The sequence below is a fragment of the Gymnoscopelus braueri genome (genome assembly GCF_963280865.1).
Source record: "Gymnoscopelus braueri genome assembly, chromosome: 16".
NCBI classification, from domain to species: Eukaryota; Metazoa; Chordata; class Actinopteri; order Myctophiformes; family Myctophidae; genus Gymnoscopelus; species Gymnoscopelus braueri.
In genome coordinates this window covers 35,453,275-35,470,481 of record NC_137616.1, presented here as the reverse complement: position 1 = coordinate 35,470,481, position 17,207 = coordinate 35,453,275, and the positions used below count along the sequence as shown (strand labels likewise).

General features: G+C 40.5%; 1 protein-coding gene across 1 annotated transcript in view; it reads left to right on the top strand.

Annotated features, from left to right (window-relative positions):
- Window positions 1-5,703: 5,703 nt before the first annotated feature.
- Window positions 5,704-17,207, top strand: part of phip (PHIP subunit of CUL4-Ring ligase complex) — a 62,290-nt gene continuing 50,786 nt past the window's right edge. The window contains 7 exon segments of the mRNA XM_080452971.1: window positions 5,704-5,891; window positions 5,999-6,057; window positions 6,149-6,178; window positions 6,348-6,407; window positions 10,103-10,253; window positions 10,924-11,022; window positions 12,210-12,370. Coding sequence (XP_080309097.1) covers window positions 5,852-5,891; window positions 5,999-6,057; window positions 6,149-6,178; window positions 6,348-6,407; window positions 10,103-10,253; window positions 10,924-11,022; window positions 12,210-12,370 — 600 coding nt within the window. The 5' untranslated portion in view covers window positions 5,704-5,851.

Sequence of the window (17,207 nt, the reverse complement as noted above, 5' to 3'; positions counted from 1 at the left end):
GCCAAAAATAGCAGATCTACAAGCTCACAACACATCGCGTTGTGAGCTTAGATGTGCTATTAATGTTCCCCCGCAGAATATGGATGCTGCTGGGGTTCAAGTGGTTAACTATTGGGAGATTATTTTTCGGTGTGAGGATGTTTCCTCCTTTTCCAGCCTTATAAAAAACTACCTCTACAGATAAAGTGTCAAGCCGAGAAGAGAGCACATTTTGTAGATAATGTCTTATTGCACATACGTTCTCTGGACATGATGCATGGGGGAGGAACAGTTGAGGCACCAGATGCTTGATGAAGATCATTGTATCAATACAATTGTAAGTGGGACTATTCTACAATTTTTTGGGGCGGTGAAACCGCCCCTATAAGTGAGGTTTGGATATTTGTACAATTATCCTGCGCTGTAACCCTGCACCGTGATTGGCCAATCACAGTCTATTCAGGACTGTGATTGGCCAGTGTCACATGACACATGTGCATAGACCTATATAAGAAACCATAACTTTAAAAAAAAACATAATTTTGTTTTTTTTAAGTTATGGTTTCGTCCATCATAAAGAGTGTTTCAATAAATGTATAATTTTTTTGTACATGATTGGTTGACTCCATTCAGTATTGTGATTAGCTAGCAAGACACCGCCCACTTCACACAGGGTGTGATTTTTTTAAAGCTGAGAGCACATCCAACTGTGTAGTTCATTTTGAAGGATACAGCAATGACGGGTGGGGATGGTGGTCACAGTCTATCAAAGGCTGAAGCAGAATGCCCACCTGCCTAGTACAGAACCATTATATTATTTAGGTACCAGTGTATCAGTCCAAAAAAATCAAAAAACCTAAAACATTGCCGGTTCAAACATGAACCTGTACGTGGTACAAGAGATTCAATCAATGCCAAAGTGTGGACTCCATTAGACCTTTTTACACTTGACAGCACACACATTCTAAATGGGTCCAAGTTTATTTCCTGTTGCAGTATTTGTGAACATCAGTAGCTGACAGGAAATCAACTTGGACCCAAACTGTTCCCTAGCAACGCAATTCCACTGACAAGGAAGGTCTATACTGGATTAAAAATAATCTCAATTAACTTTAAAAAAAACGGAAGCTACCCAGTGCACGGCAGTGGTTCCCTCCTTGGGTGCCAGCTTGTGCATCGCAAACCGCAATAACCCCCCCAGAAAATCTGTATAGTGCACAACAGGACACTATAGCATTGACACAATTTATTAATAGATTACTTTAAAAACAAGATTGTTTTTAATGTAATCTGTACAACAACATAAAAAAAAGTTATCTAATCAAACAGTGTCAACCCTAGTAAACTGGTGTGCACTGGAATATTGCATTTTAAATTAAATTGTTAATTTAACTAATACAACAGTCAAATGACTTGGTTTCTATTTTTAATCCATTCAAAATTAATAATATCAAATGGACCATTTATACTGAGTGTTTATCAAATACCAATCAATATACATAAATATATATGAATTCTGATATCTGATCATAAATATCTCACATAACAGAAAATAAGCTATTGGCCAGCATACTCCTCAGCCCCTCAGTAACACATAGCCCATGCCAGTCGACCTCTGCCCCTTGCACGTGGTTATGGCTTGTTTGTGACACTGCCAAATATGTAGAAATGTATAGTAAATACACGTTGAAGTCATCGTAAGTCACTCTGCAGTGGTCAAATGCTGAAAATGTAAACACCCATTGTAATATAACTTTTTCATCTTTCCAACATCATGAGGGGGAGATAAGAGGTGACTTTGTCACTGAATCACAGGACTTCTAATATGTCATGGTCTCTCCACTCATACACTGGACACACATACATGGACAGAGTCAGTGACACAAGAGCTGCAAGGAATTCTGGGCAGTGGGAGCCATTATATTTGACCCTTGGGCCCAATATTTATTTAACTATTTATTCAACATGGCATCTTTCAGGACCGCCGAGGGGCTTTGGAATATATATATTTTTTATTTAAAAATGTAAATTGTAAAATCATGCAGGAGGTTGTGTCTCTACCATCCATAGGCTGCATTTCAGCAGTTGTGATAATAAGTGCAAATGCTAAATGCCCAAAATGATAGACACTTTTTATATCTGCATAATACATTAACCACTTTAACTCTAGCTGTATTGTGTAGTATATAATAGAAGATATAGTCACGTTTGTGAGCTTGTATTGATTATTTTTGCCAATCAAAACAGTGTCAACCCTAGTAAACTGGTGTGCACTGGAATATTGCATTTTAAATTAAATTGTTAATTTAACTAATACAACAGTCAAATTACTTGGTTTCTATTTTTAATCCATGCAAAATTCATGATATCAAATGGACCATTTACACTGAGTGTTTATCAAATACCAATCAATATACATAAATATATATGAATTCTGATATCTGATCATAAATATCTCACATAACAGAAAATAAGCTATTGGCCAGCATACTCCTCAGCCCCTCAGTAACACATAGCCCATGCCAGTCGACCTCTGCCCCTTGCACGTGGTTATGGCTTGTTTGTGACGCTGCCAAATATGTAGAAATGTATAGTAAATACACGTTGAAGTCATCGTAAGTCACTCTGCAGTGGTCAAATGCTGAAAATGTAAACACCCATTGTAATATAACCTTTTCATCTTTCCAACATCATGAGGGGGAGATAAGAGGTGACTTTGTCACTGAATCACAGGACTTCTAATATGTCATGGTCTCTCCACTCATACACTGGACACACATACATGGACAGAGTCAGTGACACAAGAGCCGCAAGGAATTCTGGGCAGTGGGAGCCATTATATTTGACCCTTGGGCCCAATATTTATTTAACTATTTATTCAACATGGCATCTTTCAGGACCGCCGAGGGGCTTTGGAATATATATATTTTTAATTTAATATTTTAAATTGTAAAATCATGCAGGAGGTTGTGTCTCTACCATCCATAATAAGTGCAAATGCTAAATGCCCAAAATGATGGACACTTTTTATATCTGCATAATACATTAACCACTTTAACTCTAGCTGTATTGTGTAGTATATAATAGAAGATATAGTCACGTTTGTGAGTTTGCATTGATTATTTTTGCCAAAGATATTTGGTATAGAGGGAAAACATTAGGGAGCCTAGTATGGAGCCCTGGAGGACTCCGGTCAACTACATGAATGTATTTAAAATTTGCATTTTAAAACAAAATGTGAGACGCCAGAGGGATTTATTACGCCTCAGTTATATTACTGAGCAGAGTGTATTTCTCTGACTATTTATCTGATATTAAGATACAAAGTTATTCACATTATACAAAGTATGAATAAACAGACAATACATTTTTGATGGTTTAACACACATGGACTGAACAAGGTTTGTGTTGCTATAGTAGAATAAAGAAAGTAGTCAAGAATAAAGAAATGCATATTGTGTTGTATCTTTGCAGTATTATGAACTTGGGGCCTGCATGCACTCTGTGAGAAAGTACTATCTCAGAGGCACCCTCTTTTAGTAAGCAGCTTATTTTCCAATTTAGTTCACAGTCTGTTCCAAGAAAGAATGGAGACTGAGATAATGATAATGTTAATAATTTATATTAATTGTTACTATCTGGCTATTATTGATGCCTTGCTTCACAAGACAAGAAAGAGAGTGAATATAGAGGTTACATTAGATGTACAACCTTATGGTTTGTAAGTGTGGTATTTCAACTGCGTGTGTAATTAACCTATGATTGTTGTGAACCATCTTGTGATCATATAAGGTAAATGTTACAAAATAAAATAAAATAAATAAAAAAGAAACAAAATTCTGGTCATGTTTATTATATTCACAACTCTTTCAAGTGGGTCAGACAGGAGATGGGTGATGTATTTAATGTCCTTGATGCTCTATCTTGGATGAGGATATCAGTGACATTAAATGCGGATTCCTGTAACTCACGAGGTTTCATTCATTAGGCTGCATTCCCCTGTTCTTTCCAACCCTTCCCCCATTTTACTGCCAGCCAGCCAGTATTGGGAAGAGAAATGGACGTCGACTTCCCCACCGAGTGGGTGTGTTAGTTAGTTAGACATCTTGTTACACAATAACAACATGATAATAATCCACAACGTCGAGAGGAGAAGAACACGGAGCTCTATCACAACCATCCAAAAATTCTTAACCACACAACAAAACGTTTTAGTTTCTCTCTGAAACAAGAGGAGTCATATTCTAACGTATCTGACGTTAAAAAAAGAAAGAAAGAAAAGGTGGTAGATAGGTTACAACGAAACGCAACGAAATTAAACATGTGTTACAGGGCTAGCGGTTTCTGTATTTTAACAGTGACCGTCTCGCTGCAATGCAACCTAACAGCCCTTCTATTCTACACATTACACAACATGTTTTCTCTCTCCTTGCGTTGCCATTTCTACCTCCCTCCTCTCCTTTCTGTGCGTGTGGTGCGGTGCGTGTGCAGCGTAAAAACACACCACTTCGTATTCTTGCGCAGAAGGCAGCGTTGCCAGGTTTTGCGAGAGAAATAAGCAACTAGGTCCAGGAAAACAAGCCCAAAAGAAGCGACCGCCTTAGGCCACATGAGCACTTTAAACCTATATTATACCAGTGGTTCTCAACCTGTGTGTCGGGACCCCACATGATTTTGTGTGTGTGTGTGTGTGTGTGTGTGTGTGTGTGTGTGTGTGTGTGGGGGGGCGGTGGTCCCCAGATGACAGTGAAGTGACAATTTAGACTAATTCAGACATTTTTAATACCTAAATAAATAAATGAGATGAAATTACTGCAGACCATTACTGCGCCAAAAAATGGTCAAACATTGGCCAAATTGTCAAATTATCTAAGAAAGAGGCCACAATTGTGAAAATAGCAGATCTACAAGCTCACAATGCCTTGCGTTTGCGAGGCGTTGTGAGCTTGTAGATCTGCTTTTTCACAATATTTATCTGTGAAACCATAAAGTCAAACTAAATGTAATGCTTCAACTCCTACAATTCCAAGTGCTTGTCAGGGTGGGGGGTCCTCAGTTCAAATATAATATTTTTTCTTTTGGGGGGGGGGGTCCACAGACCAAAGTTCAGATTATTTAAAACAAAATCTTGAAAAAAAAATCTTGAATATTTGGGAGATTTTTGAAACATGCGCACAACACAAATCTGGTAAGGGGGCTGGCTCCCTAGCACAAAACATTTTCATATTGGGGTTAGGGACAAATAACCTCCGACCGTGACATGAAAATATGTGAGAAAAAAACACTGGTTTAAATACCCAAATAAGCAACTACACTTTAGAAACAAGACCAAATAAGCAACTACACTTTAGAAACAAGTCCAAAAACCGCAACCCTCAACTACCAATATTTACAAGCAACTTTACAGAAAAATAAGCCTAAAGTCGCTTATAATAAGCGGACATGGCAACCCTGGCAGAAGGCTTGCGCTTTTTTCCCCTTCTTTGCAGGGGGGAGGGGAGCGGGGGTGGTACAAAAAAAATATCCACTAGCCTCAACCCGCAATTCACGCCAGCGCTCGTTACGCACCGACATAAATAAATGACACAATTTGACATTTTTTGGCGTATATCATGGGTATTTGTTGTTGTTGGGGGGGTTCAGGAGGGTACTAGTTGTCGTTGGCGCGGAGGGAGACCTCGTTACGCAGGCCGGGACTGCTTTGTGAGCGGAGCTGAATGGAGGTTCGCCTCTCTCTCTCTTCCTGGTGGATAAACAGTGACAGCTACAGGGCAGCCGCCTAGACTCACATACACACACATACACACACACACACACACACACACATAGCTGGCTGTGGCGCTGCCCTGCAAGCAATACACCACCACTAAACATGGCTTCAGACAGTAAATACATCGCGCAGTTGACTTCTGGTGAGTAACCGTAAGGAATAATGTTTTAAAATGCCCCCCCACCAGTCTGCTCTATGTCCTCATAGCTCACACCGTCCTCTCTCTTCTCCCCCTCCGATCCAACACAGAACTGTACTTCCTAATCGCCCGATTTCTACAAGCAGGACCGTGTCACATCGCAGCCCAGGTTTGTGTTTTTGGTATTTTTGGGGGAATAATGTAGAATATGTCCTATATAATCCGTGTAATTTTTGCGTTTTTATCTCGTTTTTTTGCAGATCCTGATAAAGGAGGTGGAGGAGAAGGAGGTAAGCAGTCAGCAGTATGAGAGCAGCGTATACTCCTGCACTGTACTTTGTAGGGGTTGCTCTTCACTCTAATTTTTTTAGAAAAAAACAAAATAATGTTTTAAAACATCGCATTGTACATCAGTGGTCCGACCGATGGTCGTCACTTATTTTTTTACCCCCATTTCAGCTGCTGCCCAGAAGGGTGGACTGGACAGGGGAGGAACACCCTGGGACGTACGACAATTTGGTAAGGGAGTACTATATAACTGGAGGAAAAAGTTTTTAGAGAGCAAAATAAAAATTGAATTTCCCGCAATTTTTAAATCAGGTGGAGAGAAAAAAAAGTCTAAACGAAGAGGTTAAAACGACTGTGGGGACGCGCACCAGGGGGCCATCTGTGGGCACCCACTGGGGTCGAGTCCCCCTCGGCTGTTTGTGTACGAGTTTGGTGACACGCGTGTCAAAAAGGTTTTTAATAGTTGTTGGGAAAATGTGTGTGTGTGAAATGGCTGGTACGTCATGAGTGTTGTGGTGTTTAAGTGAACGGAGGGGGAGGAGGGACTACCCTGCGACACAGCCAGCCAGAGATGGAGGCGCTCTTGTCCTCCCAATAAACCATAATGTGTGTGTGTGGGTGAAAACACACCAGGGGAAGACTTAAAAAACACCACTTTTTTAGTTGGATGGGGGAAGAATATAAACAGTATATTATTAAAGCCGTTTCAGCCGAGACATACGGCTATGGGTGTAGGAGAAGTTTTACGGATGGAGTGGATTTGTCCTTTTTTTTTTTGCAGGGCTGTTTTTGTGAGAAGTGTGTTTAGGTTGCCGAGAGGGGGGGCATCACTTTAGGTAACGTCTGAAGTCATATCTTAATAATTACTTAATTAATTTGCGTGCTAATTGTCATGTAAACAAACAAGCTGCTCGTCTGGCGCGGCGTTTACGCATGGGGGCGTGGAGAGAATTAATCAACGCTTGGTTAAATATTTATTTATAGCCAATCGACTCTTTGATGACAGTGTGTTCCATATATTCTTTAACCGTGCGTTTTTGGAGGTTTTGTTTTTTACAGTGATTAAAAAAAATATTGACCTATGCCCTACTTAAATTGTACAAGTCCCCTTCTGCTCGATTTTCTCCCCTCTTGACATGATCGTTGCATAGTGTATCCCCACCTTGAACGTTAGATGAGCATAGACGATACATCCCGACCAGGAATGTGTACATCTATACGTTCATCAGCACATTATTGACAGTGTGTGTATCTGCCGCGGCTCCCAGTGTGTTTTTCTCCTCGCTGCTCCGGTTCTCCGGTTCCTCCCCCTCCGCCTCTAGCTCGCTGGTGACGCGGCCGTGCCTCGTGTCTATCGTGGGTACAATTCCACCGCCAGTCCGCCGCCGTCTATTAAAATGGGACGTTGTCTGGTTAATTGTAGACAAAAGGGAAATCGTGGTGGTTTTTTTTTAGAAGCAGTGAGAGCAGCAGCACGGTTGTTGTTTGATCGTGCAGGGCTTGTAGGAGGAGGGTGTTATGTACAGGAGGACTGTTCTTGGTAGGGCAACGTTGACTTCAACGATAGTCATTACAACGACGCTCATTTATTAACGTGATTTATTTATGCATGCAAGCCTATTAAAAAATATTTGTTTATTTAGCCTGATATTTGTCGCTTGCATTTTAAGGGTTAAATGCATTGCGAATATATAGGCTATTACAACACAATAGTGAATTTTGACGTGAAGTATATGCTATTTACACCACATTACCAGATGACCTCATTAAACCGACGTTAATACTGATTATTAGCTCTAATTAATTATTCATTTAAATAAATGATTGGCTAGATTCAGCATGGCAATGGTGATGAGTAATTTTAACCCATTGTTACACGCTTATAGTTGATTAATGATGTCAACATTGACAAATATTGATTTTTTTAAAACAAAATTATGATAAACATGCGAGAAATGTAGCCTAATGAGATAATTATAAACGTAGGATTGGTGAGGTTACTCAATAGGACCATGGGATGAAGTGTTTTAGCGTTGGGTTGTTACTGTAGATTTTGCTCACAAAATCAAGTGTAAAGACCAAATTGTGATTGCACATTCCTGTGTGCGTGCGTGCGCTCACTAAACCCGCGTGTTGCTCGGAGGGGGTGTGTGGAATGTGGGCTTGAGTTGCCTCTACGCTGACATGTGTCCACGCTGCACACAGCGCTTATTATACAAACTGATCACGTATCTGAAACCGCCATGATGTTCAAAGCAATTAAGGGGTCATTAATTATGTGTGCGTGCGTGTGCGCGTGTGTGGGCGTGCGTGCGCGTGCGTGTTTCATATGCGTAATTGAGTGCCAGTGTTCAATGCACAGATAAAAGGAAAGGAGCGAATGTGTGTGTGTGTGTGTGTGTGTGTGTGTGTGTGTGTGTGTGTGTGTGTGTCCACATGTGAATTGTGAACAAAATATTTGTCTCCTTTGACACTAATCAGTCTTTTAAATTAGATGCATATCAAATGATCCCCCCCCGCCACCATAATCTGCATGAAATACACTAAGATCATGTTGCTTAATGGATATTTAGTGGTGGTATATAATGTTTGCAGTGCTGCTTAATGTTTCAATCATATCATGGTTGGTATAGTACAGTATTGTTATTCTGGTGTTGTTTTGAGTCTTGAGTCTGAGTCTTGTGTTACTCTGTAAGTAGGCCATGCAGGGGCATATCGGTGGCATAGTGAGAGAAGGCACATGCTGGCATTGTGCTGTTTCTGTAGGGCAGATGCAGCTTCGCATGCTGTAATGTCATCTTGTACCTGCAGGCCTTTCTCTGGTGTTTCTCTGATTTGTCTGTTATTTGCCAGATTCTTGGGTCCGTGCCGACCCCGATTGTGGAGAGTACTAGACTACACTATTACCAATATTTTGTTAAAAACTACAAAATAAATTCTAATCTATTTGAAAAACTACAATTGTATTCAGTTTTAGCAAAAGTTTGAAATTTAAAATAGCCCATTTACAACTTCACAACGTTTCGACACACTTTTGAGATTGTAGATCTGCCGTTTTTCTAAATATTTCAAGATTTTTGCTTCAGCTGCTATAAAGTCATATTGTATCTGCAGGTCTTTCTCTGGTCTTATATTATTTGTCTGTTCTAGCAGAAATGATGTGACCATAATCTTTATTTATTATTTTTTATTCAAACAATGAATAACCTTTACCACTTTGTAAAAGTGCATCTCCTGCCTTGACATGAGTGATATTGCTACTCTTATGTTAAGCTACAACCTTGAAAAGTGCTAAATAAATGAAACATTTTATTATTATTTTTATTAGAGCCCAACCTTACTGATATTTTTACAAATATTTTGTCAAAAACGAAAATCAAACAATAGCCGACTGCAAGCTCACAACGTGTTGTGACGCATTGTGAGCTTGTAGATCTGCAGAACATTTTTGAAAATCTTAGTAAATCTTTGACGATAATTTTCACCCAAAATAGGAACGCCAGGTTGAAAGTGGTTCAAAATCGGGACACATCGGCTGCGTAATTGCCGATAGAGAATGTTGTCTTCAAAAAGGTCAAATAATGACCGATATCGGTCTGCCTCTAATTGTTATTGTTGATGTAGCTGGTAGAAGAAAATATCAGCTTTCTCATTTATATTTTTCCACCTCCTAGCAATGTTTGGTTACCTGCCAGGGTGAGATGTCACCCACAGCCAAAGATTCACCAGCGTTTGGCTAGTAGTTCATGTTCATTAACTATCCTGATTCCTGAATTCATTTCAGCAAAGTGAATTTGTGTGTGTGTGTGTGTGTGTGTGTGTGTGTGTGTGTGTGTGTGTGTGTGTGTGTGTGTGTGTGTGTGTGTGTGTGTGTGTGTGTGTGTGTGTGTGTGTGTGTGTGTGTGTGTGTGTGTGTGTGTGTTCAGGTGAAGTTACACAGGCACATCGGTTCAGACCACCTGCTGCAGGTGTGTGCCAGAGTCTGTCCTCTGTTGGAGGGAGAGGTGCCTGCCAGCGTGCCTGGAGTCCACAGCCTGCTGGGGGCTGGCAGGCAGAGCCTGCTACGCACAAACAAGAGTGAGTCGAGTCTAGGGGGGCAACAGTTAATCAAACTCATCGATTTAATCTGTTATTATTTCCCAGTCCCCCCCCCCCCCCAATAATTTCATAAAATAATCGATTAATAATTGATCCCTATTTTGGGCAAAAATAGGCAAAATCTTTCAAAAAAAAAGAAAAAAAATTAGCAGATCTACGAGCTCACTGCGTGTTGCGATGTGACATGTTGTGAGCTTGTAGATCTGCTATTTTCCAAAATGTTTTGCACCGACACCATTGTGCAACAAAGTAAGAAATAGGGCTAAGTGGTTAATTGATTAAATGATATAATCCGTAAATGTTTTTTTAAAGTAAAAAAAAATACGCCGCTCGATTACTTGATTCATTGAAAAAGTAATTTTATTTATGGAATTCCTTTGATTATTTAGTTTTTAATAGTAATAGTTACTTAGATTTTTTTTTATTGATTTTAATTCTGAATTTGTTTTATGTGTTTTTTTTTATCTATTGAAATAATTAAAAAAATTGTTGGAAATGAAGAAAATAATAGGGCTATTTACCGGCGACCCATAAAAATGTGTCCATGACCCACAAATGGGTCCCGACCCAGTGTTTGGGAAACCCTGCTCTACAGTGTCTGTATGTTTTTGCGTTAACCATATCGTGTGTGTGTTTCCCTTCCCTGCAGGCTGCAAGCATGTCGTTTGGAAGGGAACAGCATTGGCCGCGCTGCACTGTGGTCGACCCCCAGAGCCGCCAGTCATCTATGGGAGTCCACCCAACATCGGTAAGAAAAAACAGCTTGGACCACTCTCCTGCCCCACAGGCGCCTGGAGAAAAGGAACCTTTACAAAGTCAAGAGTAGAGTTGGCTCAATGGACGATGTAATCTTCCGTTGATGATGATTGATAGCCATTGGTTGATGGTGTACTTTTTATGTACACCATTTTATCAATATGGACAGTTGTTATTATATTTTTTATGTAAAAGTATGTAATTAATTATAACTCGCACAGTGGTTTCCCTGTGTCATACTAGCGTCATGTCCAGGGGATGTACTTGTACATCAAGCTGCCTCACGCTAGCTAAGGAAACAGGAGATGGGCCTCAGGGCTCGGCAAGGCTTACTTACTTACAGCGGTTTCTCATATTCTGTCCATCATTAAAAGAAAAGAAAAAAGAAATGTAGCGAGATGAACTGCATGTATTCCCAAAGCGTCGTCTATTAGTTAAAAAGTTATTGCTTAAACACTCATATATATATATATATATATATATATATATATATATATATATATATATATATATATATATATATATTAAAGTACTGTGATTAGTACATCGCTGTTACAATAATATAGCCGGATTATTAGGTTTTAGCTTTTTTAGATCATAACTCCCCTCTGGCACATGGATGTAGACATTGTGATGTTGAGTAGACATCGTCCAACCCTAAGCAAATATTAACGATTTAAGCACCCTATATACTTTGTCTTACGTGAAATAGCGGCAGTAGCCGATCTACAATCTCACAATGCGGCGTTGTGAGCTTGTAGGTCAGCTATTTTCGCTATTTTTCAAATTTGTGAAAATCTTCACCTATAATGACATGCCCAAAACAGGGACACCAGGTTGAAATTGGTTAAACAAGGTTGGACAGAAAGCACCATTTGTGTATTCTTTAGAGTCTTGGATAGCTGAGATTGAGTGGAGTAATGAACTGGATGCTGAAAGAATCACAAGTTACTGGGAGTGATAAATAATAGGTGAGGCTCAGCCCCCGCTTGGGTCTGTGTCTGTGATGGAAACCCTTATTCTGGTTGGCACAGTTCATTGCCGGCAGTTGGCATAAAATAGATTTTTCCATGATTTTATTTTGTGTTTAGCATTACAACGGATATATCCCCAGGCCAGGAATACAGTTCATTGGTCATCTGTGTGTGTGTGTGTGTGTGTGTGTTTTGTCCTGTCCAGTGGAGACGGGCTACGGGCGTCGGTTGAATGGTTCATACCGCCTTCGCCAGCTGCTACCCACAGCCGTCTACCAGCACATGAAGATGCACAAGAGGATTCTGGGGCACCTCTCGTCTGTGTACTGTGTGACCTTCGACCGCACCGGGCGCCGCATCTTCACTGTAAGGCTCAACACTGTGTGTATGTGTGTGTAGGGCTGCAACTGTCCATTATTTTGTCAGCGATTATGTTTTCCAATGAATCGAATAATCGAGAAGCATGTAAGCATTTTTTTATAATTAAAAAATACTGTATATCAGCGAAACAATAATTTTCACTATAAAAAAATAAAAATAATAATGTATTAAAACATTTTGGCAATAATGTAATATATATATATCAGCGAAACACATTTTTACACCATAATTGTCGATTTAATCAATGTGTTCGATTGACTGTTGCAGCCTTATTTGTGTGTGTGTGTGTGTGTGTGTGTGTGTGTGTGTGTGTGTGTGGGTGTGTGTATGTACAGGCCAGGAATTGTTTTCTTTGTGTGTGTGTGTGTGTGTGTGTGTGTGTGTGTGTGTGTGTGTGTGTGTGTGTGTGTGTGTGTGTGTGTGTGTGTGTGTGTGTGTGTGTGTGTGTGTGTGTGTGTGTGTGTGAGTGTGTGTGTCTGTGTGTGTGTGAGTCTATACATACATGTTTTATGTGTGGTTTGTATTGATGCATACTTGTGCAGTTGTGCTGTGTGCAAATTTGGCATTAGGCTCTGGGCAGATGTGTGTGTGGTAGTAGTACAGAAAGTAATGGGCAAGCTAGGTAATGGGAATTACCCTGTGTGTGTGTGTCTGTGTGTGTGTGAGTCTATACATACATGTTTTATGTGTGGTTTGTATTGATGCATACTTGTGCAGTTGTGCTGTGTGCAAATTTGGCATTAGGCTCTGGGCAGATGTGTGTGTGGTAGTAGTACAGAAAGTAATGGGCAAGCTAGGTAATGGGAATTACCCTGTGTGTGTGTGTGTGTGTGTGTGTGTGTGTGTGTGTGTGTGTGTGTGTGTGTGTGTGTGTGTGTGTGTGTGTGTGTGTGTGTGTGTGTGTGTGTGTGTGTGTGTGTGTCTGTAATCTGTACATATGCGTTTGTGTGCGACTGCACACGTTTTTGCGTGTGTGTGTCAATGTGTTTGTACATGCTGCATGCATGTGTTTTTGTATTTTTCTGTACTACTGCCCAAGAGTCAGACCGTGTTCACTCCCAAAACAATGTGGATGTGTCCATGACCGCATGGTATGTTTAGTATTGTGGTTGCGCTGTCATTAGACAGACTACGACATCATCAACGTGAGTTTGAAATGCCTCTTGCAGTGTCACATTGCGCAGGGTTAGCAGTGGCGCCTCTCTCTCTCCCTCTCTCTCTCCCTCTCTCTCTCCCTCTCTCTCTCTCTTTGTCTCTCTCTCTCTTAGTCTGCGTGTGGCCTGCTGTTACCCTGCCTTACATCACCTTGTCATGTGGTACATTTTCCACTCATATGTGGCTTTATTCACCTTTTCAATTTGGTTTCAAATTATACCAGTCGTTTAGTTACATCACCTATTCTTCTTTGCCTTCCAAGCTAATCACTCCTATAGTTTAGTAGTTTAATAGTAGTTGCTGTAGGAGGTTGGGTTATGCCAGTTACTCTTCCTGCTTCTATTGATGCCTGTGTAATTAAAAACAGTGCTTATTTATCTTTTTTATGAAGGCACAAAGCAGTGTTTTTGTGTTTTGTAGGGGACTTTATCTTTTAAAATAAGAAAGTACTGTAGCAGATGAAAGGATTATCACAGGAGGTTTTGAGCTGTATGCATCTTATTTCTAACTAACGTATGGCGTTACTAAGCAAAGCACTCATGTCAAGACTATGAATAGTTCCAGAGACCAAGGACATTGCACTGCGTGTAGCTTAAGATGAGAAGAATGCTCTGTCTGTAATGCTCAGATGTTATTAAGTGAGTTTCAAACGTGTTACGCACAAATGTCACCAGTTCCTGTACAGTTAATTATACTAGGTGAAAAGGGACTGTGGTTCTAATGGGGTTCTTCCTACTGTATATAGGTCAGTAGGTAAAGAATGACATAAATGTCACCAAGGGCCAGTCATGCTCGTAATATATACAGTGTGTACATCCACACATTGTTAGTAGGACCAGGGCTGTTACGATCGTGACATTTTACCGGATGATTAATTGTAATACAAATAATTGCGATTAACGATTTAATTGTGTTTTTGGCCTTGTACATTGGAACATTTAGATAAAAAATACATTTCTCTTTGGCTTTTATAGGCTCCATAAGCAAAAATCCCACAGGGCAGATATGACAAATAACTTTAATATATAAATGAATTACTGACATATTGAATCATTTTATAGTTAAAATGTTTTCCTTTAATTAGCGGAAATAGCAGATCTACAAGAGCTTGCATATCGGCTATTTCCCCTATTCTTGTGGAAAATGTTTGAAAATGTATAAACATTATTCGGCATGGAAACGATTATGAGGAAAATAACTGCGATTATTTCAAATAATTGCGATTAGGCGATCATGTAATAATTGTGACAGGCCTAAGCATGACAGGATGTAATGTTGATGGCTGTGGGACATGAAATGAAAATGGCACACGTATGGCAGGTTGGCCTAATAGTTACAGCAACTACTAGGTTGCGTGGTGCAAAGGTTCAATTCCTACAACAGACAAGACAGTGAACCCTGCGTACTTGCTCACTTGGATCAGCTACATCACTGGTTCTCAAAGTGGGGGGGACACCCTAGCCTGGGATCCAGCCTGCTTCGCTACGTTCGACGGACTTTATTTTCTCTCTTCGCTTCTCAGTCTGGAAAGCCTCCTATCTCCAAGGGAGGCGGGACATGCCAAAAGCTTCGAATCGAACCTGGGGCTTCTGATTGGTCTGTGGTGCGGGGCGGGACCAAAAAAACAGTGTGATCGTTGTGATTCGTCATTCGTTTGAACAACATCCAATCAGCAACGACGTTGCCCAACGTAACATATGTAGTTCCAGTGTAGTTCTGCAAAACCTCCCAATGGGAGGCTTTCCAGACTGAGAAGCGAAGAGAGAAAATAAAGTCCGCCGAACGTAGCGAAGCAGGCTGGATCCCAGGCTAGGGACACCCCCCCCCCTCCCCAGGGATCCATTGCGGGATTCCAGGGGGTCCCCAGCTAAATTGATTTAACCCCTTTAACTCTATGTACTTCGGATATTTGAAAATAGCTGATCTACAAGCTCACAACGCGTTGTGGTGCGCCGTGTTGTAAGTTTGAAAAAACCTTGAAAATAATTTTGGAATATTTGTGCACCATTTCAACAACACAAATCTTGTATGGGGGTCCCTGGTACATAATATGTTCAGAAGGGGGGCCGCAGCAAAATACATATTAATTTGGGGGTCCTTTGACATGAAAATGTTTGAGAACCACTGAGCTAAATGCTTACAATGACAATCAATTATTAACCGTTTGTCCCTTGACTGCCCTTTGACCCCTGTTGCACCCGTTAAGGTCACGGAACGGTTACTGGTGCTGATTGTCATATTATGTTAAATATTGACCTACTTATGCAGTCTGTATGTTTGCTCGTGTGTTTGATGCTGTAATTCAAACGCTGACTGCTGAGTGCTGACACGCTACGCTCCATTTTCAGCGTTCTCTTCTTAAATCTCTAAAAATGGCTGGCTGCTGGGAGGGAGGGGGATTAGAAGGATTCTGTCTCTGCCTCTCTCTGTCTCACGATCTCTCTCTCTCTCCTCTGCCTCTCTTTTTCCTGTTCTTACAATTGATGCATTCTCCTCTCCTTTTTGTCCTGTTTCACCTCTCCTTTGCTACAATCTCTCTCCCCCTCCCCTCTCTCTCTCTCTCTCTCTCTCTGTCCCTCCCTCCCTCCCTCTCACTTTGTCTTTTTCTCCTTCACTCTCTCGCCTTCTCTCTATTTCTCATCATAAATGAAGAAAATGTTTCCTCTTAGGCACTGGCACAGAGCCAGAATTCACATTCACTCTCGGTCTCACTTTCTCTTCTCTCCTCCCACCCATTGCTTCACCAGTTTTATTTTTTGTAATCTTTTCATCACAAGATCACTTTTAATTATATATTTAGTTATTTTTGGACGTGTTTATGGAGTATGTGTCTTTTCATTTTTCCCCCTTTGCTGTGCAGGAAATATGAAGAACTAAAATTCTTATGGAATGGAACTTATGTATGTATGTATGTACTGTATGTGTATTTTGGTTTGATTTGTGTGCATACTCGTCCATATCATATGGACGAGTATTGAGGAATGCTGCATACTCCGAAGAGGTCTTGCAATTCCACTGTGTGGCATTTGTGTTTAAAATCATTTCAACATGCCTCTCTCTCTCTCCCCCTCGATTATTGATTTCATGATTGGCCTAAGTATTCAGTGGCCGTCTGGCCGACATGTAGCGATCATGTCTTGATCAATGGGGAAGTGCATCAAAGCGTGTTTAGGCTATTGATTGGCAAACAGTGCAATTGATCTGCTGGCCATGACTTTGGTTATATGGCTGAAAGTTCATTATTAAAGTCATTCTGCGTGGCACAAATTAAGCTAGCTGGGTATGGATTGGTTGTACTTCACACAGCATCCCATCATGCAGTGGGAAGATAGTAAAGTGTGCATGTGAAGGTCATGCTTCCTCCAGATCCTGAATTGGAAGCGTAGAGCATGCACATCCACTCTGGTAATCATGTACAGGACAAACTGAAAATCATCAGAAAATAGAGTCTGCACACTGTTATGCTTGCTCCCACTACTGTATGACTACTGCAAGATCAATGTTTCGATCACCTAAGGATTTTCATCGGGATCAGGACCCTGGGTGCTGATGAAGATGCTTAACTTCTTTACACACTGGAAGGCATGATGAATAAACAATGTTAAAATGTGCCGGTGAATATTTCCCATTAAACTATTCATATAGTCGATGGCATCATTCATGCAGT